The sequence below is a fragment of the Melanerpes formicivorus genome, unplaced genomic scaffold (assembly GCF_026170545.1).
Source record: "Melanerpes formicivorus ecotype bairdi unplaced genomic scaffold, bMelFor1.0.p_v2 SCAF_73, whole genome shotgun sequence".
In the NCBI taxonomy this organism is placed as follows: Eukaryota; Metazoa; Chordata; class Aves; order Piciformes; family Picidae; genus Melanerpes; species Melanerpes formicivorus.
The window spans coordinates 2,844,817-2,872,346 of NW_027142425.1; the positions used below are offsets into that span (position 1 = coordinate 2,844,817).

At 50.5% G+C, this 27,530-nt stretch overlaps 1 protein-coding gene across 4 annotated transcripts in view; it reads left to right on the forward strand.

Annotated features, from left to right (window-relative positions):
• LRCH2 (leucine rich repeats and calponin homology domain containing 2) overlaps positions 1 to 27,530 on the forward strand; it is a 65,205-nt gene that overhangs the window by 11,899 nt on the left and 25,776 nt on the right. For all 4 annotated transcript variants that reach the window (XM_068163650.1, XM_068163651.1, XM_068163652.1 and 1 more), the window contains exons 2-8: positions 16,565 to 16,709; positions 17,970 to 18,096; positions 20,281 to 20,386; positions 20,480 to 20,616; positions 21,308 to 21,441; positions 23,822 to 23,909; positions 26,982 to 27,093. In XM_068163650.1, coding sequence (XP_068019751.1) covers positions 16,565 to 16,709; positions 17,970 to 18,096; positions 20,281 to 20,386; positions 20,480 to 20,616; positions 21,308 to 21,441; positions 23,822 to 23,909; positions 26,982 to 27,093 — 849 coding nt within the window. The remainder of the gene's footprint in view (positions 1 to 16,564; positions 16,710 to 17,969; positions 18,097 to 20,280; positions 20,387 to 20,479; positions 20,617 to 21,307; positions 21,442 to 23,821; positions 23,910 to 26,981; positions 27,094 to 27,530) is intronic.

The following is a 27,530-nucleotide window of genomic DNA, read 5'->3' on the forward strand; positions in this document are numbered from 1 at the left end:
GTTGATTAGGTGGTGTTGGATGATAGGTTGGACTTGATGATCTTGAAGGTCTGGTCTATTCTACTCTATTCTATTCTATTCTTCTTAAGCCATGAATTTAGTGCCTAAGACAGGCACTAAGGCTAACAGCTGAAGAAACAATCCCTGTGCTCTGGATAAGTGTAGTGGTGCCATCAGGTTTACTTCTTTGTGCCTTCCTCTCAACAAACTTTTAATGCTGAGGGAATCCTCCAAGCAGTTCTAAGCAGGGGAGTGATTGCCTGTAAGTATATTAACTTTGAAGTGTCTCCTTCCCCACCACCTGCTACCTTCTTACACAGCTGAGAAGTGACACCAGTGTATTGGCAGGAGGACTTCAGAGTGAGCCCTGCTGTCATGCTCAATAACAATCCCTGCATCACAGGCAGGCTTCCCACATTGTGATTCCTGTGGCTCTGCTGGGAGGATGGGATGGGAAGGGAGAAGACACTTTGCCACCTAAGGGAGCATTGCCTAGCATTACTTGCAGGGCTTTGATATTTTCATGGAGTGGTTCTGGCCCTTCTCAGGTGTAGAGAGCAGCTTAAACCCAGCCAAACCTACAGCCTGGTACTGAGGGGGAATTGCTGTAGAATGTTAATTGATAATCCTCCCCTGATGAGGAAAGGCTGAGGGAATTGGGTCTGCTTAGTCTGGAACAGAGAAGGCTGTGGGGGAATTTCATCAGTGCTTATAAATACTTCAAGGGTGGGTGTCAGGAGGATGGGACCAGGCTTTTCAGTTGCACCCAGTGACAGGACAAGGAGTAACAGGCACAAACTGGAGCATGAGAAGGGAGGCCATCCAGAGGGACCTGGACAGGCTGGAGAGGTGGGCACAAGCCAGCCCCAAGAGGTTCAACAAGACCAAGGGCAGGGTCCTGCAGCTGGGTCGAGGCAATCCCAGGCACAAATCCAGGCTGGGCAGGGACTGGCTGGAAAGCAGCCCTGAGGAGAGAGACTTGGGGGTGCTGGGGGAGGAGAAGCTCAAGAGGAGCTCTCAGTGTGCACTTGCAGCCCAGAAAGCCAATCAGATCCTGGGCTGCATCAGGAGAAGTGTGGCCAGCAGGGCAAGGGAGGTGATCCTCCCCCTCTGCTCAGCTCTGCTGAGACCCCACCTGGAGTACTGCCTCCAGTTCTGGAGCCCCTATGGCAAGAGGGATGTGGAGGTGCTGGAAGGTGTCCAGAGCAGGGCCAGGAGGATGAGCAGAGGGCTGGAGCACCTCTGCTATGAGGACAGACTGAAGGAGTTGGGGCTGTTCAGTCTGCAGAAGAGAAGGCTCCGAGGTAACCTCATTGTGGCCTTCCAGTATCTGAAGGAGGCTACAAGAAGGCTGGGGAGGGACTGCTCAGGATCTCAGATAGTGATAGGACTAGGGGGAATGGAATGAAGCTGGAGGTGGGGAGATTGAGGCTGGAGGTGAGGAGGAAGTTCTTCCCCATGAGAGTGGTGAAGCATTGGAATGGGTTGTCCAGGGAGGTGGTCGAGGCCCAGTCCCTGGAGGTGTTTAAGGCCAGGCTGGCTGAGGCTGTGGCCAGGCTGATGTAGTGTGGGGTGTCCCTGCCCATGGCAGGGGGGTTGGAACTAGATGATCCTTGTGGTCCCTTCCAACCCTGACTGATACTATGATAGGGTGACAGAGCCCTGGCACAGGCTGCACAGTGGTGGAGTCTCCATCTCTGGAGACTTTCAAGACCTGCCTGGATGTGTTCCTGTGTGCCCTTCTCTGGGTGGCCCTGCTCTGGCAGGGGGGTTGGATGTGGCCTGCTCTGGGTGGCCCTGCTCTGGCAGAGGGGTTGGATGTGGCCTGCTCTGGGTGGCCCTGCTCTGGCAGGGGGGTTGGATGTGGCCTGCTCTGGGTGGTCCTGCTCTGGCAGGGGGGTTGGATGTGCCCTTCTCTGGGTGGCCCTGCTCTGGCAGGGGGGTTGGATGTGCCCTTCTCTGGGTGGCCCTGCTCTGGCAGGGGGGTTGGATGTGCCCTTGTCTGGGTGGCCCTGCTCTGGCAGGGGGGTTGGATGTGCCCTTGTCTGGGTGGCCCTGCTCAGGCAAGCGGGGTGGATGTGACCTCCAGAGGTCCCTTCCAACCCCTACTATTCTGTGATCCTTCTGGTTTGGATTGGAAGGGACCTTTAAAAAAATCATCTAATTCCAACCCCCTGCCCTGGGCAGGGACACCTCCCACAAGACCAGGAATCTAGATTACATTCCAGAAGGGAAGCATGTTGAAAAACACATTCTTCAGTAGTGACTTCCACAGATCTGAACTGAAAAAGCAAAGCAGCCTTTTCACTTCTTGTGGGCTCTTTGGTTGGTTGGGTTTTTTGGTGGGGGGGTTTATTGTTCTGGTGGGGGGAGAGGGTATTGTGTTGCACTCAAATGCTTCTGATGCAAAACCTGGAAGTGGCACAGTTTGTAAGCAGGGAGCACTGCATCCAGTTCTGGTGCCCTCAGCATGAAAGGGACGTGGAAGAAGGTCTAGAGGAGGCCACAAAGGTGATCAGAGGGCTGGAGAACCGCCCCTATGGGGACAGGCTGAGGGAGCTGGGGCTGTTCAGCCTGGAGAAGACAAGGCTCTAGGGAAACTGATTGACAGCCACCTAAACATGAGCCAGCAGTGTGCCCAGGGGGCCAAGAAGGCCAAGGGCATCCTGGCCTGCATCAGGAACAGTGTGGTCAGCAGGAGCAGGGAGGTCATTGTGCCCTGTGCTCAGCACTGGTTAGGCCACGCCTTGAGTCCTGTGTCCAGTTCTGGGCTCCTCAGTTTAGGAAAGACATTGAGACTCTTGAAGGTGTCCAGAGAAGGGCAAGAAAGCTGGGGAGGGGTCTGGAGCACAGCCCTGTGAGGAGAGGCTGAGGGAGCTGGGGTTGCTTAGCCTGGAGAAGAGGAGGCTCAGGGGAGAACTCATTGCTGTCTACAACTCCCTGAAGGGAGGTTGTAGCCAGGTGGGGGTTGGTCTCTTCTTTCTAGCAACCAGCACCAGAACAAGGTGACACAGTCTGAAGCTGTGCCAGGGGAGGTTTAGGCTGGGTGTTAGGAAGAAATTCTTCCCAGCGAGAAAGATTGGCCTTTGGAATGTGCTGCCCTGGGAGGTGGTGGAGTCTCCATCCATGAAGGTGTTTAAGAAGAGCCTGGATGAGGCACTTGGTGCCATGGTTTAGTTGCTCAGATGGTGTTGGGTGACAGGTTGGACTGGATGATCTCTGAGGTCTTTTCCAACCTGGTCAATTCTATTCTGTAAATGCTAACTAGAGGCTCCCCAGATTCCTTTGGTTTTGGTGGTAAAAGCTTACCTGGCAGTGTGGAGAGACTTCTCTTCTCCCTCTGACCAACAGGCTGATTGTCATCTTTGTTCCACTTAACCTAGGACTGTTTGCTGCTTGCTAGGAGAACCTGCTGCTGCCAGATCTGGCAGATCTAGAGGTCTAGCACCTTAAGCAAGGTGGGGGGAGGGGAAAGAGAGTCTTACTCTGTGCTTCAGAGCTCAATCTATTCATGTTTTGCTTGGCAGAGGATTATTACTGTGCTTCCCCACACCAGTTTCTCAGAGTAGGTTTCTGTAGCTGCGAGGCTCCAAGGGACCCCTGGGTCTCAGACCCATTGATAGGCTGCTGGCCAGCAGATGTAACTGCACAGTAAGCAAATCCCTGACCATCTGTGGCTGAAACACACATCCACTTCAATTTGTCACTTGACCACACTTCCAGGAGGTGGTGGAAGCAGGATGTGGTGGGCAAGGACTTGATTCATTAAAGGCTGGCCTGGAACTAAAAGGCTTAGGGAAGTGTTCACTCGGAGTAATTGTAGGCAGTGCTGAGTGTGATAGTACACACTTGGTAGCCACTCCTGTTAGCTTTAGCCACTCTTTAATGCTGCCATGAGGCCTGGCATGGGTAGCACAGAGTCAGCAGGAGGCACCAGTAGAGGAGAGCAGGTGCTGGAGTTGGTGCAGCAGTGGCCTCTGTGTCTCCAGGGAAGGTGCTGCAGTGCTCCTAGAGCCTGCTGGCTCTGCTCATGGACTGTTAGCTTTCCTTCAGGGTTTTTTGCTGCTCCTCTCTTAGTTCACTCTCCTTGGTTTCTTTGCCTTCTCATAGTCTAGGTTGGTTTAAAAATGTTTCTGCTTAGTTTATCCAGTGTCAGGCAATTTTATCTGAGCAAAAGAGAAGTTGGGCAGTCAACACTGGCTACAGTTGGTGGCTGGTAGCCTGTCTAGTTTCATCTACTTCCAACCCCCCTGTCGTGGGCAAGGACACCTCCCACCAACCCAAATTGCTCAAGGCCTCATCCAGCCTGGCCTTGAACACCTCCAGGGAGGGGGCAGCCACAGCCTCCCTGGGCAACCTGTGCCAGAGTCTCACCACCCTCACTCTCAACAATTTCTTCCTCCTCTCCAGTCTCAATCTTCCCAGCTTAAAGCCATTGTCCTTCATCCTGTCACTCCCAGCTCTTCTGTAGTCCCTTCAGGTACTGGAAGGCTGCTCTAAGGTCTCCCTGGAGCCTTCTCTTCTCCAGGCTGAACAGCCCCAACCCTCTCAGCCTTTCCCCACAGGGGAGACTCTGCAGCCCTCTGATCGTCTTTGTGGCCTCCTTTGGACCCTCTCCAGCAGCTCCAGGTCCTTCTTGTGCTGGGGGCCCCAGAGCTGGAGGCAGTGCTGCAGGTGGGGTCTGAGCAGAGCAGAGGGGCAGAATCCCCTCCCTGTGCTGCTGCTCTCCCTGCTCTGGCTGCAGCTCAGCACTCAGCTGGCTCTGGGCTGCCAGGGACCATTGCTGGCTCCTGGGGAGTTTGTCACCACCTGACACCCCCAAGGCCTTCTCCAGACTGCTTTCAAGCCACTCCTTTCCCAGTCTGTATTTGTGCTTGGGATTGCCCAGACCCAAGTGCAAGGACCTGGCATGTAGCCTTGTTGAGCTAGGTTGGCTTGTGCCCACCTCTGCAGCCTGTCCAGGTCCCTCTGGATGGCAGCCCCTGTCCTGCAGTGTGTCAGCTGGGCCACACAGCTTGGTGTCATCCACAAACATGCTGAGGGTGCACTCAGTTCTCTGTTTCTGGCACTATTCAGTGCCTTCAGTTTCAGTTCCCATTTTCAAACCCTCAAGCATTGAGTCTGTGGCTGGATAGGATCAGTTTTGGAATGTCAGCATATTCTCTTATGAGCTACTAATTAAATACAGCACAGTGGAGCTAGAGAAGTATGTGAAAGTGGAGTCTGCACACAGCTGCCTAAGAGGAAGAGGAAACAGAACTGGTTGTGCATGTGTGTAAGGCTGCCTTCACTTGTCTCTTTTTACTTGTAAGCTGCTGCAGTATTGTCAAGTGAAGATGAAGTTCTGGTGCTGTCCCTGCTGTTTGTTTGAAGGTGGAATTTCTAACCATGCAGTTTCTGAAGGAAGTGGTTTTTCTGAGCAGGGACATAAACCAAAGCTTGGTCCTTAAGATGATCTGCTGTGGAAACATGATGTGATTTGTTCTTTCTCCACATTGGCTCCATGCTCAGGTTAAAAAGCCTTATCTTCTAACATCATAGAATAGAATAGACCAGATTGGAAGAGACCTTCAAGATCATCGAGTCCAACCTATCATCCAGCACCACCCAACCAACTAAACTATGCCACCAAGCACCCTGTCAAGTCTCCTCCTGAACACCTCCAGTGATGGTGACTCCACCACCTCCTCAGGCAGCCCATTCCAGTGGGCAATCACTCTCTCTGTGTAGAACTTTCTCCTAACCTCCAGCCTAAACCTCCCCTGGTGCAGCCTGAGACTGTGTCCTCTTGTTCTGGTGCTGGTTGCCTGGGAGAAGAGACCAACCCCCACCTGGCTACAACCTCCCTTCAGGGAGTTGTAGACAGCAATAAGGTCACCCCTGAGTCTCCTCCAGGCTAAGCAACCCCAGCTCCCTCAGCCTCTCCTCACAGGGCTGTGTTCCAAGCCCCTCACCAACTTTGTTGCCAAGGGACCTCTGGAGATGGAGGATGCCAAAGCAGGATCACCCAGGGCAGGTCACACAGGAACACATCCAGGTGGGTTTTGAAAGTCTCCAGAGAAAGACACTCCACAACCTCTCTGGACAGCCTGCTCCAGGGCTCCAGCACCCTCACAGTAAAAATTTTCTTCTCCTGTCGAGGTGGAACTTCCTGGGTTCCAACTCATACCCATTGCTCCTTGTCTTATCACTGGGCACCCCCAAAAAGAGCCTAACACCTTTGACTTGATCCCCAACCCTCAGATATTGATACACGTTGATCAGATCCTCTCTCAGTCTTTCCCTCTCTGGACTGAACAGCCCCAGGGCTCTCAGCCTTTCCTCACCAGACAGATGTTCCAGTGCCTTCATCATCATCCTCATAACCTCTGTTGGACTCTCTCCAGCAGATCCCTGTCTCTCTTGAACTGGGGAGCTCCCAACTGCATAGAATACTCCCAGGTGTGGTTTGAGAAAGCTTTTCTAGGTGTAGGTTTTACAGTTAATATTCCAGGTGATAGAGAAATGAAATTTCAACTATGCCAAACTTATACTAAAACACCAAAGCCAAGCTAACTATTTGTAGGAGGATGTTTTAGGTGGCATTAAACACTTGAATGTGAAATCCTCTTTTCTACAAGCACCTAACAGCTTTTGGAAGTTAAACCTCAGTGTTCAGTGCTCAGGTGTAACTTCATAGCAAGCTGTGTCTGTGCTTTCTACTGGAGTTGTCCCATTTGTGGGAATCCTGCTGCCAAGTGTGACTCCTGGGCTTTGTGATTCCCTAACAAATGCTCATGGGGCTTAGGAGCCAGCTCTGAGTTTCTGTCTGCTGATGTTGGTTGACAGCCGCCTGGACATGAGCCAGCAGTGTGCTCAGGCGGCCAAGAAGGCCACCAGCAGCCTGGAGACCTTCCAAAGTGTAACCAAGGAGATTATCATGCAACATGGAGGCATAGATATGAACTAATAAAGGAGGAGGATGTGATTCATCAGAATCACAGCCCCACTGAAGCTGAAGCAAGTTTGTTCTTGGCTTCAGTCAAGTTTCACCTGTTTGATTTGTGGAACAGCTGAGCTGGAGACAATGGCAAACATGCAGCAGAGCTTTTGCCTTCTCGGTGCTGAGAGGACACGAGAGCTTAATGACAAGGGCTTGTAGTGATAGGGCAAGAGGCAATGGCTTTGAGCTGGAAGAGAGGAGAGTGAGAGTGGAGATGAGGAAGAAATTCTTTGGAGTGAGGGTGGGGAGACACTGGAACAGTGAGGGAGGTTGTGGGTGTCCCCTCCCTGGAGGTGCTGAAGGCCTTGAGCAAGCTGGGCTGGTGGGAGGTGTCCCTTCCCATGGCAGGAGGTTGGAACTTGGTGATCCTTAAAGTCCCTTCCAACCCAAACCATGCTGTGATTCTGTAACTTCCCATGCAACAAGGAGATTGCATTGGTCAGTTGAGCTTCTAGGGAGCTGCAGATGTCTTGCAGGCACATCAGAGTTTCCTACTGAGCTATTAGAGTTGCTGGGTGTTGAGCTGGTTCTGTGTGATCCTTCAGCATGGTTCCTAATGTTGGGGAGCAACTATGTATGTCAAATAAGTAGTTCTATGGAGAAGAATATCTTCATTGATGATCTGGATGAGAGCATTGAGTCAGTCATCAGCAAATTTGCAGATGACACCAAGCTGGGAGCAGATGTTGGTCAGTTAGAGGGCAGAAGGGCTCTGCAGAGGGACCTCAACCGACTGGACAGATGGGCAGAGGCCAACAGGATGGCATTCAACAAGTCCAAGTGCCAGGGGCTGCACTTTGGCCACGGCAATCCCATGCAGAGCTACAGGCTGGGGTCAGAGTGGCTGAGAGCAGGCTTCAGAGAGGGACCTGGGGGTGCTGATTGACAGCTGCCTAAACATGAGCCAGCAGTGTGCCCAGGTGGCCAAGAGGGCCAAGGGCATCCTGGCCTGCATCAGGAAGAGTGTGGCCAGCAGGAGCAGGGAAGTCATTGTGCCGTGTTCTCAGCACTGGTTAGGCCACACCTTGAGTCCTGTGTCCAGTTCTGGGCCCCTCAGTTTAAGAAGGACATTGAGACACTTGATGGTGTCCAGAGAAGGCTGGGGAGGGGTCTGGAGCACAGCCCTGTGAGGAGAGGCTGAGGGAGCTGGGGTTGCTTAGCCTGGAGAAGAGGAGGCTCAGGGGAGACCTTCTTGCTCTCTCCAACTCCCTGAAGGGAGGTTGTAGCCAGGTGGGGATTGGTCTCTCCTCTCTAGCAACCTGCACCAGAACAAGAGGACACAGTCTCAATCTGTGCCAGGGAAGTTTAGGCTGGAGGTGAGGAGAAAGTTCTTCACCAAGAGAGTCGTTTGTCATTGGGATGTGCTGCCCAGGAAGGTGGTGGAGTCCCCATCCCTGGAGGTGTTCAAGAGGGGATTGGATGTGGCACTCGGTGCCATGGTTTAGCCATGGGTCTGTGGTGACAGGTTGGACTTGATGATCTTTGAGGTCTCTTCCAACCTTGGTGATACTGTGATTCTTTTCTGTTCTATTCTGTTCTATTCTATCTCCAGTGATGGTGACTCCACCTCCTCCCTGGGCAGCACATTCCAATGGCCAAACTCTCATTCTGTAATGCACTGTTACAAGCAGGGGGTGAGGTGCAGATTGGGTTTTCCAGCCAAGCCTTGTATTTCACATTGAATGTGTAGTGCTTGCAAGGGTTGTGCTGTGTCAAAGCAAGGCCAGCAGCATGCCTCTGACAGAAACCAGTAATGAATGCTCAGGGGAAAGGGCAGACCCAAGGCCGACATGATGGTAATGCTGTTGGACTACTTACTGCAGACTGCTGGAACCTGACAGCTTGAGGGTTTTGGGGGTTTCCTTTTGATCATGGCTTTGATTTATCTGAGATACCTTCTAATGGCTTTGCCTCCAAACTGAATGGGGTCCTAAAATTCTTTCCCCTGGAACTGCCTGTGCTTTGCCTTTTAATCATTGTCTCACAGGCAATAAAGACTTCCCTCTTCCTGTGGGGGGGAAAAAAAAACCCTATGCTGCAGCCAGCTTCTTGGTTTTGTAGTTCCTCTTTGAAAGGTAGCCCTAGAAATAATGCCCTCCCTTGTGCTGCTTCTGCAGAGACTGTGAATTGCAGTACCCTGGGCTTCATGAGTGTCTCCTTGTTACTTATCACACTCCCGGTTTAGAATCTTCCAGGCTCAACTGGTTAAGCAGAGAATCCTTCCAATCTCACTTCTAGAGGAGTTGTCATCTTAAACCATCTGCACTTCTGCATTTAGCTGCTTTCCTTCATTCTTCAGTCTGTTAACCCCTTACAAAACCATTCTCCTGTCAAGTGCCAGCAGCATGCTTGCATCAGATGAAGCCTGTCTTGTCTGCAGGGAAACACTCAAATCCAGAAGTGTTCTCCTCTATTCTTACAACGTTTTCTTAGCCATGCATTGACAGATTGCAGCAGGAGGAATGGCAGTCCTAGAGCCTAGATCTTTCTGCTTTGTGCAGCTGGAGATTGCAGAGCTCAATGTGGGTGCCCTGATCTAAAGGAAGGCTTTGTGGCACTTCAGCAAATCACAGAACTGTCAGGCTTGGAAGGGACCTCAAGGCTCAGCCAGTCCCAACCCCCCTGCCATGGGCAGGGACACCTCACACTGCAACAGGTTGCTCACAGCCACATCCAGCCTGTGAATGTTTCCTGGAGGTGATGGAATGATGCAGTCACAGCCAGTCAGCTCAAATCTCACAGACTCTAGACTTCAGGAAGAGAAGTTGAGGCTACTTTCAACAATACTGCCCTAGTATTGTTGTGGTGTTTCATGGTACCAGTCCATTTTACTTGGTGAGTATCTGTAGCGTGTTGCTAGGCACACTGATGATTTGCATTCAGCCTACCACCATCACATGTTCTAATCTGCAAAGATAGCTTCTACCCTTTTGTCCTGCACCCCACACTGTGTGCACTTGCAGCCCAGAAAGCCAATCAGATCCTGGGCTGCATCAGGAGAAGTGTGGCCAGCAGGGCAAGGGAGGTGATTCTCCCCCTCTGCTCAGCTCTGCTGAGACCCCACCTGGAGTACTGCCTCCAGTTCTGGAGCCCCTATTGCAAGAGGGATCTGGAGGGGCTGGAAGGTGTCCAGAGCAGGGCCAGGAGGATGAGCAGAGGGCTGCAGCACCTCTCCTGTGAGGACAGACTGAAGGAGTTGGGGCTGTTCAGTCTGGAGAAGAGAAGGCTCCCAGGTGACCTCATTGTGGCCTTCCAGTATCTGAAGGGGGCTACAGGAAGGCTGGGGAGGGACTGCTCAGGATCTCAGGCAGTGATAGGACTAGGGGGAATGGAATGAAGCTGGAGGTGGGGAGATTGAGGCTGGAGGTGAGGAGGAAGTTCTTCCCCATGAGAGTGGTGAAGCCCTGGAATGGGTTGTCCAGGGAGGTGGTTGAGGCCCTGTCCCTGGAGGTGTTTAAGGCCAGGCTGGCTGAGGCTGTGGCCAGGCTGATGTAGTGTGGGGTGTCCCTGCCCATGGCAGGGGGGTTGGAACTAGATGATCCTTGTGGTCCCTTCCAGCCCTGACTGATGCTATGACACTAAATGGGGACAAGGCTGAGTTGGGGCTGTTCAGACTGGGGAAGAGTAGGCTTCAGGGAGACCTTAGAGTAGCCTTCTAGTTCCTGAGAGGGCTCCGGGGGAGCGGGGGATGGACTTTTGACAAGGGTTGGGAGTGACAGGATGAGGGACAATGGCTTTGGGCTGGAAGAGGGGACACTGAGATTAGAGATGGGGAAGGAATGCTTTAGAGTGAGGTTGGTGAGACACTGGCACAGTTTGCCCAGGGAGATTGTGGCTGCCCCATCCCTGGAGGTGTTTGAGGCCATGTTGGATGAGGGCTTGAGCTACCTGGGCTAGTGGAAGGTAGGGACACCCATGGGCAGGGATGCCTGTGGCAAAGGGGTTGGAACTGGATAATCTTCAAGGTCCTTTCCAACCCAAATCCAATTAAAAAGAAAATGAAAAGGAGTTACTGTGTCTGAGGTGCAAGCCTTTACATTGCCTTTGCTAAACTGGTGTCTGCCAGCCAGGGTCACAACGGCTGACATCCTGTCCTTCCAGCATGTGAGCTCCCTCTTCACTCCCTCCAGCTTGCAGTGGCCTTTGCACTTCCTGGGGGCACATTCTACCCTGTTTCCCAGGCTGGTGATGCAGACACTAAATGATTCTGATGCCAGTGGTGGCCCTGAGAAATGCTGCTCCTGGCTTGTTTGCCAGTTCTAAGCTTCAGGCTGCTGAGCCTGACAGTGGCTTGGAACTACTCTCCCAGCCACTTTCTAGCCTGTTTCTTCAGTCTGTTGTGGAACAAAGGAAATAAACTGTGGGCTGCATACAGGTGAGAGCTGCCTGATGGCCAGGCCTAGGAGTGCTGAAGAATGCAATTCAATCCAGTTGGTGGCTGGCCACAAGTGATATCCCCCAGGGCTCAGTGCTGGGGCCAGTTCTCTTCAATGGTCTTTGATAAAGATCAATGATCTGCACAAGGAGATTGAGGGCAGCCTCAGTAAGTTTGCAGGTGACACTAAATTGGGAGGGAGTGTTAGTGTGCTGGAGGGTAGGAAGGCTCTGCAAAGGCACTTGGCCAGGCTGGATAGGTGGGGTGAGGCCATTTGTATGGAATTCAATGAGGCCAAGTTCTAGATTCTGCATCTGGGTCACAGCAACCCCATGAAGACTCCAGGCCTGGGACAGAGTGGCTGCAAACTGCCCAGCAGAAAAGGACCTGAAGGTGTTGCTTGGTAGCCACATGAACATGAGCCAGGGGGTGCCTAGGTGGCCAAGAAGGCCACCAGCAGCCTGGCCTGGATCAGCAGTGGTGTGGCCAGCAGGACCAGGACAGTGATTGTTCCCTTGTACTCTGCACTGGTGAGGTCACACTTTGAGTCCTGGGTTCAATTTTGGGCCCCTCACTCCAAGAAGGACATTGAGGAGCTGGAGCAGGTCCAGAGAAGGGCATCAAAGCTGGGGAAGGGTCTGGAGAAGAGGGCTGGGGAGGAGCAACTGAGGGAACTGGGGGTGTTTAGTGTGGAGAAGAGGCTGAGGGGAGACCTCATTGCTCTCTGCAGCTCCCTGAGAGGCATTGTAGTGAGGTGGGGGTTGGGCTCTTCTGCCATGTAATTAATGACAGGCCAAGGAGAAATGGCCTCAAGTTGCACCAGAGGAGGTTTAGGTTGGAGATGAGGCAAAATGTCTTTGCTGCAAGAGTGGAAAGGGAATGGAATAGGCTGCCCAGGGAGGTGGTGGAGTCCCCATCCCTGGAGCTGTTGAAGAAATGTGTGCCCATGGCACTTGGGGATGTGGTTTAAGACCATGGTGATGGGAGGAGGATGGTTGGGCTCCCTGATCTTGGAGCTCTTTTCCAACTCTCTGATTCTGTATGTCTGTTCCAATGATGATGTGAGAGGAAGTGAGCACAAAGCCAGTTATTTCATACCAGTGTTAGGAACTGAGAGCCGAAGCCTGAAATAGTAGGGGATCTGCACAGCTGTTCAGCTTTTCTTAGAAGCCACATCCTTTTGAGATGTCTGGGGTAGGCTGCAGAGCTGCTTTCAACAACAGTAGACAGTGCTTCTCAAGGCTTTTTTTCCCCAGATAGTATCATGAGCTTTACCCACACAGGCTTTGGTAGTGAAGTGGTGATTTCCAGGATTCGTGGGCCCCACCCCACTGGAATATTCTGCCCTTTGTGAAGGTTTCATATGGTCAGAGCTAGGGGCAATGGATCCAAGCCAGAGGAGGGGAGCTTTACAGTATCACAGTATCACAGAATCACTAAGGTTGGAAGAGACCTCAAAGATCATCAAGTCCAGCCTGTCACCACAGACCCATGACTAGACCATGGCACCAAGTGCCACATCCAATCCCCTCTTGAACACCTCCAGGGATGGGGACTCCACCACCTCCCTGGGCAGCACATTCCAATGATGAATGACTCTCTCAGGGAAGAACTTTCTCCTCACCTCCAGCCTAAACTTCCCCTGGCACAGCTTGAGACTGTGTCCAGAGGACTGGAAGCTGGCCAAGGTGGTGCCCATCCACAAGCAGGGCCGGTTGGATGAGCCAGGGAATTACAGGCCTGTCAGCCTGACCTCAGTGCCAGGCAAGATCATGGAACAGGTCATCCTGAGTGCAATCACACAGCACTTACAGGATGGCCAAGGGATCAGGCCCAGACAGCATGGATTTAGGAAGGGCAGGTCCTGCCTCACCAACCTGATCTCCTTCTATGATCAGGTGACTGCCTGGTGGATGTGGGGCAGGCTGTGGATGTGGTCTGCCTGGACTTCAGCAAGGCCTTTGACACCATCCCCCACAGCAAACTCCTGGCCAAGCTGTCAGCCCCTGGCTGGGACAGCAGCACTCTGAGCTGGGTTAGGAACTGGCTGGAGGCTGAGCCCAGAGAGTGGTGGTGAATGGTGCCACAGCCAGCTGGCAGCCAGGCAACAGTGGTGTCCCCCAGGGATCAGTGCTGGGTCCTATCCTGTTCTATATCTTTATTGATGTTCTGGAGGAGGGGATTGAGTCCATCATCAGTAAATTTGCAGATGACACCAAGCTGGGGGCAGGAGTTGATCTGCTGGAGGGTAGAGAGGCTCTGCAGAGGGACCTTGCCAGGCTGGACAGATGGGCAGAGTCCAAGGGCAGGAGATTGAACACATCCAAGTGCCAGGTGCTGCACATTGGCCAACCCCCACCTGGCTACAACCTCCCTTCAGGGAGTTGTAGAGAGCTAGAAGGTCTCCCCTGAGCCTCCTCTTCTCCAGGCTAAGCAACCCCAGCTCCCTCAGCCTCTCCTCACAGGCCTGTGCCCAAGGCCTCTCCCCAGCCTTATTGCCCTTCTCTGGACACATGCCATGGTGCCATGGTCTAGTCATGGGGTCTGTGTTGATAGGTTGGACTCGATGATCCTCAAGGTCTCTTCCAACCTTAGTTATACTGTGATACTGTGATCTAGTGAGGTGTCCCTGCCCATGGCAGGGGGGTTGGAACTGGATGATCCTTGAGGTCCCTTCCAGCCCTGACAGTTGTGTGATTCTGTGTCTCTTTGTAGTGCTCAGGTTTTGCTTGGGTTTTGCATGCAGATTTGCATACTGCAGTCATGCATTGTCAGAATCACTCAAGTGCTAGGTTCCCACTGTCCAAGAGAGCACTCTCTGCTCTTAGGCTGGGCTGCATTGCAGCCTTCATTTTAGAGCTAAATGTGTTTGGGGTTTGTGGCTTCATACAAATGTGTAACTGGAGAATGGGGACAGGCTGAGGGAGCTGGGGCTGTTCAGCCTGAAGAAGAGAAGGCTCCAGGGAGATCTTAGAGCAGCCTTCCAGTACCTGAAGGGGCTCCAGGAGAGCTGGGGAGGGACTTGTGACTAGGGCTGGGAGTGCCAGGATGAGGAACAATGGCTTTGAGCTGGGAGAGGAGAGATTGAGACTGGAGATGAGGAAGAAATTCTTGAGAGTGAGGGTGGGGAGACACTGGAACAGGTTGTCCAGGGAGGCTGTGGCTGCCTCCTGCCTGGAGGTGTTGAAGGCCAGGCTGGGCTGATGGGAGGTGTCCTGCCCCTGGCAAGGGGGCTGGAACGAGACAATCTTTAAGGTCCCTTCCAACCTGAACCATTCAGTGAATCCATGAATGTCTCAATTACTGTGCTTGCAGTGAAGGTATAGACCTTTAGGTGTTTCTTTAGGTGAGAATTGTAGTTCTTGAGATAAGTATGTAAGGGTTTGTTCCAACTTGTCTCTAGCATTGCAGATATTTTGTACAGTAGGATTAGCTGCTGAAGAGTCTTGAACACAAGTATTATGAGGAGCATGTGAGGCTACTGGGATTGTTTAGTCTTCAGAAGAGAAGGCTGAGGTAAGATGTCTCTCTACAATGCCCTGAAGGGAGGCTGGAGCCAGGTGTGGTTGATGCCTTCTCACATGCACAAATGACAGGGCAAGAGGAAACAGCCTCAAGTTGTGCCAAGGGAGGTTCAAGTCGGGTATTAGCAGAAATATCTTCCCAGAAAGGGGTCTCAGGCACTGTCCCAGGCTGCCCAGGGAGGTGCTGGAGTCACCATCCTTGGAGGGGTTTCAGAGCTGCATGGATGTGGTGCTGAGGGATGTGGGTTAGTGGCAGTGGCTGAGCAGCAGTGGTGGAATGTGAGCTCTGGGTGGGGTGGTTGGACTTGATGATCTCAAAACCTCTTTCAACCTCAACAGTTGTGTGATTCTATGTTTAGATTCTAATGCAGCTGTCAAACAGGAAAAGTAATGTTTGCTGGCTTTGTACCTGAAGGTAAGGGTAAGGTACTGCTGTGCACAGAATTAGAGGGAGAATAATTGCACAACAAAGAAAGGCTGATAGAGGAGGGACAGCCACCACTGATAGCTGCATTTTAAATGTTCTTAGTCCTGTCATTTTCCTGTTACAGTTGCAAATCAGACAATTGAGTCAGTCATCAGCAAGTTTGCAGATGACACCAAGCTGGGAGCAGATGTTGGTCAGTTAGAGGGCAGAAGGGCTCTGCAGAGGGACCTCGACCAACTGGACAGATGGGCAGAGTCCAACAGGATGGCATTCAACAAGTCCAAGTGCCAGGGGCTGCACTTTGGCCACAACAACCCCATGCAGAGCTACAGGCTGGGGTCAGAGTGGCTGAGAGCTGCCAAACAGAGAGGGACCTGGGGGTACTGATTGACAGCTGCCTAAACATGAGCCAGCAGTGTGCCCAGGTGGCCAAGAAGGCCAATGGCATCCTGGCCTGCATCAGGAAGAGTGTGGCCAGCAGGAGCAGGGAGGTCATTGTGCCCTGTGCTCAGCACTGCTTAGGCCACACCTTGAGTCCTGTGTCCAGTTCTGGGCCCCTCAGTTTAAGAAGGACATTGAGAGACTTGAAGGTGTCCAGAGAAGGGCAGTGAGGCTGGGGAGGGGTCTGGAGCACAACCCTGTGAGAAGAGGCTGAGGGAGCTGGGGTTGCTTAGCCTGGAGAAGAGGAGGCTCAGGGGAGACCTTCTTGCTCTCTCCAAGTCCCTGCAGGGAGGCTGTAGCCAGGTGGGGGTTGGTCTGTTCTCCCAGGCAACCAGCACCAGAACAAGAGGACACAGTGTGAAGCTGTGCCAGGGGAGGTTTAGGCTGGAGGTGAGGAGAAAGTTCTTCCCAGAGAGAGTTGTTAGCCATTGGAATGTGCTGCCCAGGGAGGTGGTGGAGTCCCCATCCCTGGAGGTGTTCAAGAGGGGATTGGATGTGGCACTTGGTGCCATGGTCTAGTCATGAGGTCTTGCATGATAGGTTGGACTTGGTGATCTTTGAGGTCTCTTCCAACCTTGGTGATACTGTGGTAATCTTCCAGTGTTTGGAAGTCTCTTATGTATTAATTCTGGGCAGTAGCATCTGGTCCAGTTGAATTATTTTACACTTCTTGCAGGTCCTTGACTCTTAGGAGCATGCCAAGAGTAACAGTGGGTAGTTCTCTCTCTTGCTGCAGGGGAAACAATAATGGACTTGGAGGTTTTAGAGTTGATTTGATGGTTGGTTTTTTTTCCCTCCCTTTGTTTTGCTTCTAGATCTTTCAAAGAACAGATTTACTGAGATTCCTCCTGATGTCTGGCTGTTTGCCCCACTAGAGACTTTAAACTTGTATCACAACTGCATCAAATCCATTCCAGAATCTATCAAAAACCTGCAGATGCTTACATACCTGAACATCAGGTGAGTAAAGCTCATTATTTGGGGTCTTTATATAACTTCACCTCCTTGGGGAGGTCACATTCTACTTCACCAAGTCATTGTGGCTTCATTTTTGCCCAGGCAGGTAAGAGATTTCTGTTGTTTGTTTGCTTTATCCTTGGTGGTTTAGGACTAGCAGTTGTTGCTTCCACTGTAGGAAGGAGTTGACTGCATGAGGAGATTTTAGTTGGTCAACCTTGGAAGCTAAGGAGAAGGAGCCTTTACAAAGCTGGCTTTGGTTTTAGTATTAAGCTTAGAAACTACAAGTGTAAAACTTTGCTGCCTTCAAGAGCACCTCAAATACTGTGTCCAGTTCTGGTGTCCCCATCCCAAGGAGGACAGAGAACTGTTGGAGTGAGTCCAGAGGAAGCCACAAGGATTACAGGATATTAAGGGTTAGAAGGGACCTACAAAGGTCATTGGGTTCAATCCCTCTGCCAGAGCAGGACAGGTTGCACAGGAACACACTCAGATGGGTCTAGAAAGGCTCCAGAGAAGGAGACTCCTACAACCTCCCTGGGCAGCCTCTTCCAGAGCTCTGTGAACCTCACAGTGAAGAAGTTCCTCCTCATGTTGAGGTGGAACCTCCTGTGGTGTAGTTTATATCCAGCACTCCCAGAGGAATGTGGGCAGCAGGGCAAGAGAGGGGATTCTGCCCCTTGAGTCTCCTCTGCTGAGACCCCACCAGGAATGTGGGCAGCAGGGCAAGAGAGGGGATTCTGCCCCTTGAGTCTCCTCTGCTGAGACCCCACCAGGAATGTGGGCAGCAGGGCAAGAGAGGGGATTCTGCCCCTTGAGTCTCCTCTGCTGAGACCCCATCTCCAATCCTGCCTCCAGGTCTGGTGTGCCCAGCAGGAGGACACAACTGCTGGAGTGAGGCTCGAGGCCACAGGGGTGATTCAAGGGCTGGAGCACCTCTGCTGTGAGGACAGGCTGAGGGAGCTGGGGGTGTGCAGCCTGGAGAGGAGAGGCTTCTCTGATCATTTTGGAGTTAGCTGCAGTTCTAGTACGACCTCATTTCATCAAGCCAGATGGGGACCCAACATTGACATATGTGAGAGTGCCTTTATCGGGCAAGGGATTCAGGGTGGAGGTTGTAACTTACATTTAGATGGAATTCTAGTAGGTGGAGAGTATCTTGTGGAACAGGGGAGAAGTTGTACAATGTGCATCTCCAGCTCCACATCAGGCTTACAAAGATAACAACCTGGCCTTGCTGCTTCATTTGTGCTTCCTCTCCAGTCGAAATCTCTTATCGACGTTGCCAAAATACCTGTTTGATCTTCCACTGAAAGTTCTGGTTGTCAGTAATAACAAGCTGGTCTCCATTCCAGAAGAGATTGGGAAGCTGAGAGATCTGATGGAGTTGGTAAGTAGATCTCTGAACCGTGATAGCGAGCACACTTCCTAAGCGATGAGCAGGCAGAGGATGCGTGGCAGAAATAGCTGCGGTCTGCGTTCACTCTGTGCAGCTCTGTCCCCCTCTAGTGCTTATGTCCATCGTGCTGGGAGCCTCCTGGTGCTCTTGGCAACCATGGATTGGTTCAAGGCTTTTGAAGGAAGAAGGCCTTTTCTAAAGGCAAATCATTTGCCAGCAGCACAAACTGATAGGGGAGCTACACCAGGAGCTCCTCATTCCTAGGCCACTGTTTCAGTCTCAGAGGCAATCTTTCATCAGGCGTTGGTTCAACTTGTTGACTTCTCTTTCTGAAGCATGAATCACTGAGTGCTGGAGGAACAGTTTGCTCTGGTGAGGCCCTTCTTCCCTTGGTGCTAAACCCAGGAAAGACACAATTTCTTCTTTTGCAGTATGCTTTAGAGTCGTTTTGATAGCATTTTTCCTTTGTTTAGTTTCATTGAAAACAGCAGTTTAGTAGTCCTGTCTGTCTTAGGCTATCAGCTGCAATGAGCTGCAGCTTCTGAGTTACTTTATCTATCTTAGGCTATCAGCTGCAATGAGCTGCAGGTTCTGAGTTACTTTATCTATCTTAGGCTATCAGCTGCAATGAGCTGCAGCGTCTGAGTTACTTTACTATCTTTCTGAGCGTGTCAGCTGCAATGAGCTGCAGATTCTGAGTTACTTTATTAATTATCTATCTGAGGATATCAGCTACAGGTTCTGAGTTACTTTATTAGTTATCTATCTTAGGCTATGAGCTGCAGTGAGCTGCAGGTTCTGAATGACTATTAATTATCTATCTTAGGATATCAGCTGCAGGTTTTTAGTTAATTTATCTTTCATAGGCTATCAGCTGCATTAAACTGCAGGTTCTGAGTTACTTTATTAATTATCTATCTTAGGCTATCAGCTGCAATGAGCTGCAGGTTCTGAGTTACTTTATCTATCTTAGGATATCAGCTGCAATGAGCTGCAGGTTCTGAGTTACTTTATCTTAGGATATCAGCTGCAATGAGCTGCAGGTTCTGAGTTACTTTATCTTAGGCTATCAGCTGCAATGAGCTGCAGGTTCTGAGTTACTTTATTAATTATCTATCTTAGGATATCAGCTGCAGGTTCTGAGTTACTTTAATTATGTTTCATAGGATGTCAGCTGCAATGAGCTGCAGGTTCTGAGTTACTTTATTAATTATCTATCTTAGACTATCAGCTGCAATGAACTGCAGGTTTTTAGTTACTTTATTAATTATCTATCTTAGGGTATCAGCTGCAGGTTCTGAGTTACTTTATCTTAGGCTATCAGCTGCAATGAACTGCACATTCTGAGTTACTTTATTAATTATCTATCTTAGGATATCAGCTGCAGGTTCTGAGTTACTTTATTAATTATCCATCTTAGGATATCAGCTGCAGGTTCTGAGTTACTTTTATCTATCTGAGGATGTTAGCTGCAATGAGCTGCAGGTTCTTAGTTACTTTAATTATGTTTCATAGGATGTCAGCTGCAATGAGCTGCAGGTTCTGAGTTACTTTATTAATTATCTTTCTTAGGATAGGAGCTGCAGTGAGCTGCAGGTTCTGAGTTACTTTATCTTAGGATATCAGCTGCAATGAGCTGCAGCTTCTGAGTTACTTTTTAATTATCTTTCTTAGCATATCAGCTGCAGTGAACTGCAGGTTCTGAGTTACTTTATCTTAGGATATGAGCTGCAGTGAGCTGCAGGTTCTGAGTTACTTTATCTTAGGATATGAGCTGCAGGTTCTGAGTTGCTTTATCTTAGGATATCAGCTGCAGTGAACTGCAGGTTCTGAGTTACTGTATTTGTCTGAGGATATCAGCTGCAATGAACTTCAGGTTCTTAATTCATTGATTAAATGTTTCTTAGGATAGCTGCAGTGAGCTGCAGGTTAACTCATTAGATGTTTCTTAGGATGTCAGCTGCAATAAGCTACAGGTTCTTAAGTTACTTTAATCATATGTTTTCTAGAAGCTCAGCTGCACTGAACTTCAGGTTCTCAGTTTATTAATTATATCTCTCTTGGGGTATTAGTTGCAATGAACTTCAGGGTTTGACTTCATTGATTACATCTTAGGAGAGTAGCTGCAATGGACTTCAGGATCTTAGTGAAGTTATTTAATTATATTTTTCTTAGGACATCAGCTGCAATGAACTTCAGGTTCTTCCCCAGCAGATAGGAAAACTACAGTCACTTAGAGAATTAAACATAAGAAGGAACAATCTCCATATGTTGCCAGATGGTAAGCTATTAGTCTTCATTTATTTGCTGTGGGGAAATTAGGTGAAGTGTTAAGAAGGTTTCTGATTCTTTCCTTTTGTTTCCCTCATTGCAGAGCTGGGAGACCTGCCCTTGGTAAAGCTGGATTTTTCCTGTAATAAAATTACTGAAATCCCCATTTGTTACAGAAAACTGCGTCACCTACAAGTGATAGTTTTGGATAACAACCCAATGCAGATCCCTCCAGCACAGGTCAGTACTGAAGCATTCCAGGGACTGGTTTAGGGTAACAATCCAATGCAGATCCCTCCAGCACAGGTTAGTACTGAAGCATTCCAGGGGATGGTTTAGGGTAACAATCCAATGCAGATCCCTCCAGCACAAGTTAGTACTGAAGCTTTCCAGGGGCTGGTTTAGGATAACAATCCCAATGCAGATCCCTCCAGCACAGGTTAGTACTGAAGCATTCCAGGGGATGGTTTAGGATAACAACCCAATGCAGATCCCTCCAGCACAGGTTAGTATTGAAGCATTCCAGGGGATGGTTTAGGATAACAACCCAATGCAGATCCCTCCAGCACAGGTCAGTACTGAAGCATTCCAGGGGATGGTTTTGGATAACAATCCAATGCAGATCCCAGCAGCACAGATGAATACTGAAGCATTCCAGCTGAGCAGCTTGCAGTAGGATCTTGGGGAGAGGAAGCTGTTTAAGTTACACCAACCAGGTTGTCTCTCTGGTTTGAGTTCTTTATTTTTTAGCTCTGTTATTCCTTGAGGGAAGTTCTGGGTTACAAAGTCAGTGTTGGAAGCATTTGTTGGGTTACAAAGTCAGTGTTGAAAGCTTTTGTTGGGTTACAAAGTCAGTGTTGAAGGTGTTTGGTGGGCTGCATTTGCACAAGACCTGCTGTGTACTAAGCTGTTGCTGTTTGTTTCCCAACAGATCTGTTTAAAGGGTAAGGTGCATATCTTTAAATTCCTCAGCATCCAGGCGTGCCTCAGAATAGATAAAAAGCCAGATTCCTTGGATCTTCCCTCCTTAGGGAAAAGAATCCCCTCCCAGCCACTCACAGACAGGTGAGCAGTGGGCTTGGCTTTGCTTTTGCTTCAGCATTGTTGCAGGTAACCCCTCTAATTTCAGACCTTTGAATGCACCTCGCTTTGGAAGTCATCCCCTTCCTGTTCTGAGGTCGTGTTCCTGGAAGCTGAATTGGCTCATCTGAGCTGCCATGGAAGAGTTTTCACTGCATGGGGCTCAAGATTTGGACATCAGAACAAGGCTGTATTTGAAATGGATTTCTTGGGAAACTCAGTTACTTCCCAGAGAGAGCTGTCAAAACAGGAGAGACGCTGCCACAAATGTCCTGATCAGTTTGTTGAATGTAAAGTCTGCCTCCCACTTATTTATATCTATATAAATTATATATATCTATGTATTTATATTAAGGAAAACTGACTTTTTTAAAGGTCATGATATTTCCTTGATATTTTGAGTAGTCAGGATCCAAAAGTGCAGGCTATTTTGTTGGACTTGTGGACCGTGTACCTCTTAGCTAATGAAATGGGAATGCTTTTTGTGCTTTCTAATACCAGTTGCCTTGCCATCTGGAGCAATGCTCCCTCTCTCTTTATTTTCTTGTGTCTGTTTTCTTCAAATGCCACAGGCAGTTTGTGCCTCCCTCTCTCTTCTCAAGGCTGAAGGATGGGCTGCAAGAGTTGGGGCTGTTCTGCCTGGAGAAGAGAGTGCTCTAAGGTCTCCCTGGAGCAACCTTCCAGTACCTGGAAGAGCTCCAGGAGAGCTGGGGAGGGACTTTGGACAAGGGCTGGGAGTGACAGGATAAGGAACAATGGCTTTGAGAGTGGAGCTGAGGAAGAAATTCTTTTAGAGTGAGGGTAGGGAGACACTGGAACAGGTTGTGAATTCTCCCTGCCAGGTTGGATGAGGCCTTGAGCAGCCCTCTCTAGTGCGATGCGTCCCTACCCATGGCAGGGGGGTGGAACTGGATGATCTTTAACGTCCCTTCCAACCCAGGCCAACCTAGGATTCTATGCTTTAATTAATATTTAAATTGCAACCTTTCCTTTGGTTCTGCTGAGGCTGTGTCACTGTGATAGTGAGCTGTGAGATGGCAGGACCAGGTTTTCCTCCTTTGGCCCCTCTCCAATACCCCTTGAGGCCCAGTGCCACAGATCCCTGTGCTTGGGAGGTGTTGCAGCCCTTGAGGGCTCTTGTGGCTGAGAGACTGGGGATGGTTGGTTTGTTTTTCCCTTTGTCTTGTGTTCTCCTCCCAGCCAGGGCAGGTGTTCCCTCTTGTGCTTGGGCTCTTGGCCACCAGTCTCCAGTTTAAGTCTTCCCCCTTTCCAGCTCAAAGGTGTTGCTCCTTGTCCTGTCGCCAGGATTAGCCCAGTGACCCATCAGCAGGTAACCAACGTGGCTTTATGCCATGAGCTGTGCTGTGGCTGTGTGAGCCAGCCATGGGTATTGACAAGACACACAAACCCTCAGACATGCATTGCATCAGACTGCATTTTTTCCCCAAAAAGCTTACTTTTGGAGGCACTATTTCATGGATATTGAAGCAGGGTTAGCTTAGTGCAATCACAGAACTGTTTCAATTGGAAAAGACCTCCAGGATCATCAAGTCCAACCATCAGCCCAGCACCACCACCATTAAACTAGAGTGCCATGGCCACAGGTTTCTTGAAAACCTTCAGGGATGGGGACTCCACCACCTCCCTGGGCAGCCTGTGCCAATCCCTGACCACTCTTGCAGCAAAGGCATTTTTCCTCATCTCCAACCTAACCCTCCCCTGACACAACTTCAGGCCATTTGCTCTCCTCCTGTCACCTGATACCAGGGAGAAGAGCCCAACCTCCACCTCACTGCAGCCTCCTTTCAGGGAGTTCTAGAGAGCAATGAGGTCACCCTTCAGCCTCCTTTTCTTTGCAGATGTGACAGTTTGTCAGGGAATGTGCATTTCCTGCTAGCAGAAAACCTTGGTGCTTGCCAGTAGATTGCAGGGAGTTTGTGTGGTGGGTTGGAACTGGATGATCTTTAAGGTCCTTTCCAGCCCAAATTGTTCTATGAACTAGATGATCCTTGTGGTGCCTTCCAACCCTGACTGGTACTATACCATGATACTATGAATTGTGGTCATTCAGAGGAAGCCTTCTCTGCAGGCAGCATGTTTGATGGCAACACAGCACTTCCAAAATGGTACAGGTGCAGCCAGAGTATAGTTGTTGATCTTTTCCACTTCAGTTGTGCTTTGAATCACTGTCCTGGGACAGCTCTTGCAGCAGACACCAAAATCTGCCCTCTGCACGTGGGGCACGGAGCAGAGATGCTGTCTCAGCTGCACTCCATGAGTATATGCAGCATGTGTATTAGGGTGCTTATTTTCTCTTGCTGTCATCACTCTGGGGGGTGTTTCTGTGTTGTTTTCCTTCATCTAGCATGGAGGACTTTTATCCCAACAAAAATCACGGACCAGACTCTGGCATTGGAAGTGATAACGGCGATAAAAGGCTGTCCACAACAGAAGTGAGTACTGAGTCATTCCTGCTTTGTAAGAGGTCCTTCAGTCCTTTGTACTGCACTGAGTTGCATTTAACATTCTCAGTTAACTAACTGACTGCATTAACTAAGTTGTGTTTAACACTGGAGCAGGCTGCCCAGAGAGGTTGTGGAGACCTAAATTTGTCTGCAGAGATCCCTTGTAGTAAGGCTTGTTTGTTGCTTTAAACCCAGCAGGTCTCCCAAAAGCTTAATGAAACCTAAACAATAATGAGGATTACTAATCATAGAATCAACCAGGTTGGAAAAGACCTCAGAGATCATCAAGTCCAACCTATTACCCTACAGCTTATGACTACTAAACCATGGCACCAAGTGCCACATCCAGTCCCCTCACGAGCACCTCCAGGGATGGGGACTCCACCACCTCCCCAGGCAGCACATTCCAATGGCCAATTACTCTTTCTGAGAAGAACTTTCTCCTCACCTCCAGCCTAAACCTCCCCTGGCACAGCTTGAGACTGTGTCCTCTTGTTCTGGTGCTGGGTGCCTGGGAGAAGAGACCAACCCCCACCTGGCTACAACCTCCCTTCAGGGAGTTGGAGAGAGCAAGAAGGTCTCCCCTGAGCCTCCTCTTCTCCAGGCTAAGCAACCCCAGCTCCCTCAGCCTCTCCTCACAGGGCTGTGCTCCAGACCCCTCCCCAGCCTCATTGCCCTTCTCTGGACACCTTCCAGCATCTCAACATCTTTCCTAAACTGAGGAGCCCAGAACTGGACACAGGACTCAAGGTGTGGCCTCAGCAGTGCTGAGCACAGGGCACAATGACTTCCCTGCTCCTGCTGGCCACACTGTTCCTGATGCAGGCCAGGATGCCATTGGCCTTCTTGTCTGCCTGGGCACACTGCTGGCTCATGTTCAGCTGCTATCAACCAGCACCCCCAGGTCCCTCTCTGCCTGGCTGCTCTCAGCCACTATGACCCCAGCCTGTAGCACTGCATGGGGTTATTGTGACCAAAGTGCAGAAAAAGGCACTTGGACTGGTTGGGTGCTGTCCTATTGGACTCTGCCCAGCCTGTCCAGGTCCCTCTGCAGAGCTCTCCAACCCTCTAACAGATCAACTCCTGCCCCCAGCTTGGTGTCATCTGCAAACTTACTGATGATGGACTCAATGCCCTCATCCAGATCATCAATAAAGATGTTAAAGAGCACAGGGCCCAGCACTGATCCCTGGGGCACACCACTGGTGCCTGGCTGCCAGCTGGCTGTGACACCATTCACCACCACTCTCTGGGCTCAGCCTCCAGCCAGTTCCTAACCCAGCTCAGAGTGCTGCTGTCCAAGCCAGGGGCTGACAGCTTGGCCAGGAGTTTGCTGTGGGGGATGGTGTCAAAGGCCTTGCTGCAGTCCAGATAGACTACAAACATACACCACACAAGTTTAGTCCAAATAAGCTTTCATTTCCCATTCCTTTCATTGACAACAAAATGAAGTTTTAAATCAAGTTTGTCTTTTATTTAGAAAATGACTTCACACATTCAAAGATCTAAACCCATTCCTTAGGTCAGAATTCAGATTTCAAATGCGTGGGATTTGGTCTGGAATGAACCTTAGCCAGAATGCTCAGAGTAATAGGTAGATAATTCCTGTCTCATATTGGCAGTCTAATGGTTTAAAAACTCCACAGGTATTCAAAGAATCACACACAGAGTGTTAGGGGTTGGAAGGGACATGCAGTGATCCTCATCTCAGAGCAGGATCACCTAGGATTGCTGGAGAGCTGAGCCCAGAGAGTGGTGGTGAATGGTGCCACATCCAGCTGGCAGCCTGGCACCAGTGGTGTGCCCCAGGGATCAGTGCTGGGCCCCATCCTCTTTAACATCTTCATTGATGATCTGGATGAGGGGATTGAGTCAGTCATCAGCAAGTTTGCAGATGACACCAAGCTGGGAGCAGATGTTGGTCAGTTAGAGGGCAGAAGGGCTCTGCAGAGGGACCTTGACCGACTGGACAGATGGGCAGAGTCCAACAGGATGGCATTCAACAAGTCCAAGTGCCAGGTGCTGCACTTTGGCCACAGCAACCCCATGCAGAGCTACAGGCTGGGGTCAGAGTGGCTGAGAGCTGCCAAACAGAGAGGGACCTGGGGGTGCTGATTGACAGCTGCCTGAACATGATCCAGCAGTGTGCCCAGGGGGCCAAGAGGGCTAATGGCATCCTGGCCTGCATCAGGAAGAGTGTGGCCAGCAGGAGCAGGGAAGTCCTTGTGCCCTGTGCTCAGCACTGGTTAGGCCACACCTTGAGTCCTGTGTCCAGTTCTGGGCTCCTCAGTTTAAGAAGGACATTGAGAGACTTGAAGGTGTCCAGAGAAGGGCAATGAGGCTGGGGAGGGGTCTGGAGCACAGCCCTGTGAGGAGAGGCTGAGGGAGCTGGGGTTGCTTAGCCTGGAGAAGAGGAGGCTCAGGGCAGACCTTACTGCTGTCTACAGCTCCCTGAAGGGAGGCTGTAGCCAGGTGGGGGTTGGTCTCTTCTCCCAGGCAAGCATCACCAGAACAAGAGGACACAGTCTCAAGCTGTGCCAGGGGAGGTTTAGGCTGGAGGTGAGGAGAAAGTTCTTCTCAGAAAGAGTAATTTGTCATTGGGATGTGCTGCCCAGGGAGGTGGTGGAGTTGCCGTCTCTGGAGGTGTCCAAGAGGGGATTGGATGTGGCACTTGGTGCCATGGTTTAGTCATGAGGTCTGTGGTGACAGGTTGGACTTGATGATCTTTGAGGTCTCTTCCAACCTTGGTGATTCTGTGATAGGGCAGGTCACACAGGAACTCATCCAGGGAGGGAGACTCCACAACCCTGCTGGGCAGCCTGCTCCAGTGTCATACATCATATACCAAGCACTTGTCTTTTACTCCCTGAACTATGGCTCTCTCAAACCTCCTCACCACTTCCCTCCAAAATGCTCCACCCACAAAACCCCCACTCCTGACTTGATATTTTCTGTCCTGGGAGCCCTCCCTCGTGGTAGGCTCCCTTGCAGTGTGTTTTGTGGGCTCTTAGCAAAGCTCATGCTGTCATTTGTGTGTGCTCAATGTGCCTTTCTCTGCAGCCATCTGATGATGATACCATCAGCCTTCACTCCCAGGTGTCAGAATCGACAAGAGAGCAGACTTTAAGGAATGACAATCATGTCCTGGGCAGTAAACTCGATCCACAGAAAGGTAATGACTGTTGTGCTTCTGCCAGCTTAGGCAGTGGACATACTCAGGTGGTCTGATGGCACAAAACTCCATGACCACCTTGGTGTTGGACTTCCATCATGTCCAGAAACAAAGGAACAGTCACAAGTAGACAAGGCCAGAAAGGAAGAAATAAGGCTGGCTCTAGGAGATGTGGTTTCTTTGCTGTTCTTTCTCTGGCATTGGGAAATAGGCTGAGAGGGATACGGGGCTGTTCAAGTCTGGAGAAGAGAAGGCTCCAGGGAGACCTTAGAGCAGCCTTCCAGTATCTGAAGGAGCTCCAGAAGAGCTGGGGAGGGACTTTTACAAAGGCATGGAGGGGGACAATGGCTTTGAGCTGGAAGGGGGGAGATTGAGATTGGAGATGAGGAAGAAATTCTTTTAGAGTGAGGGTGGGGAGACACTGGAACAGGTTGCTC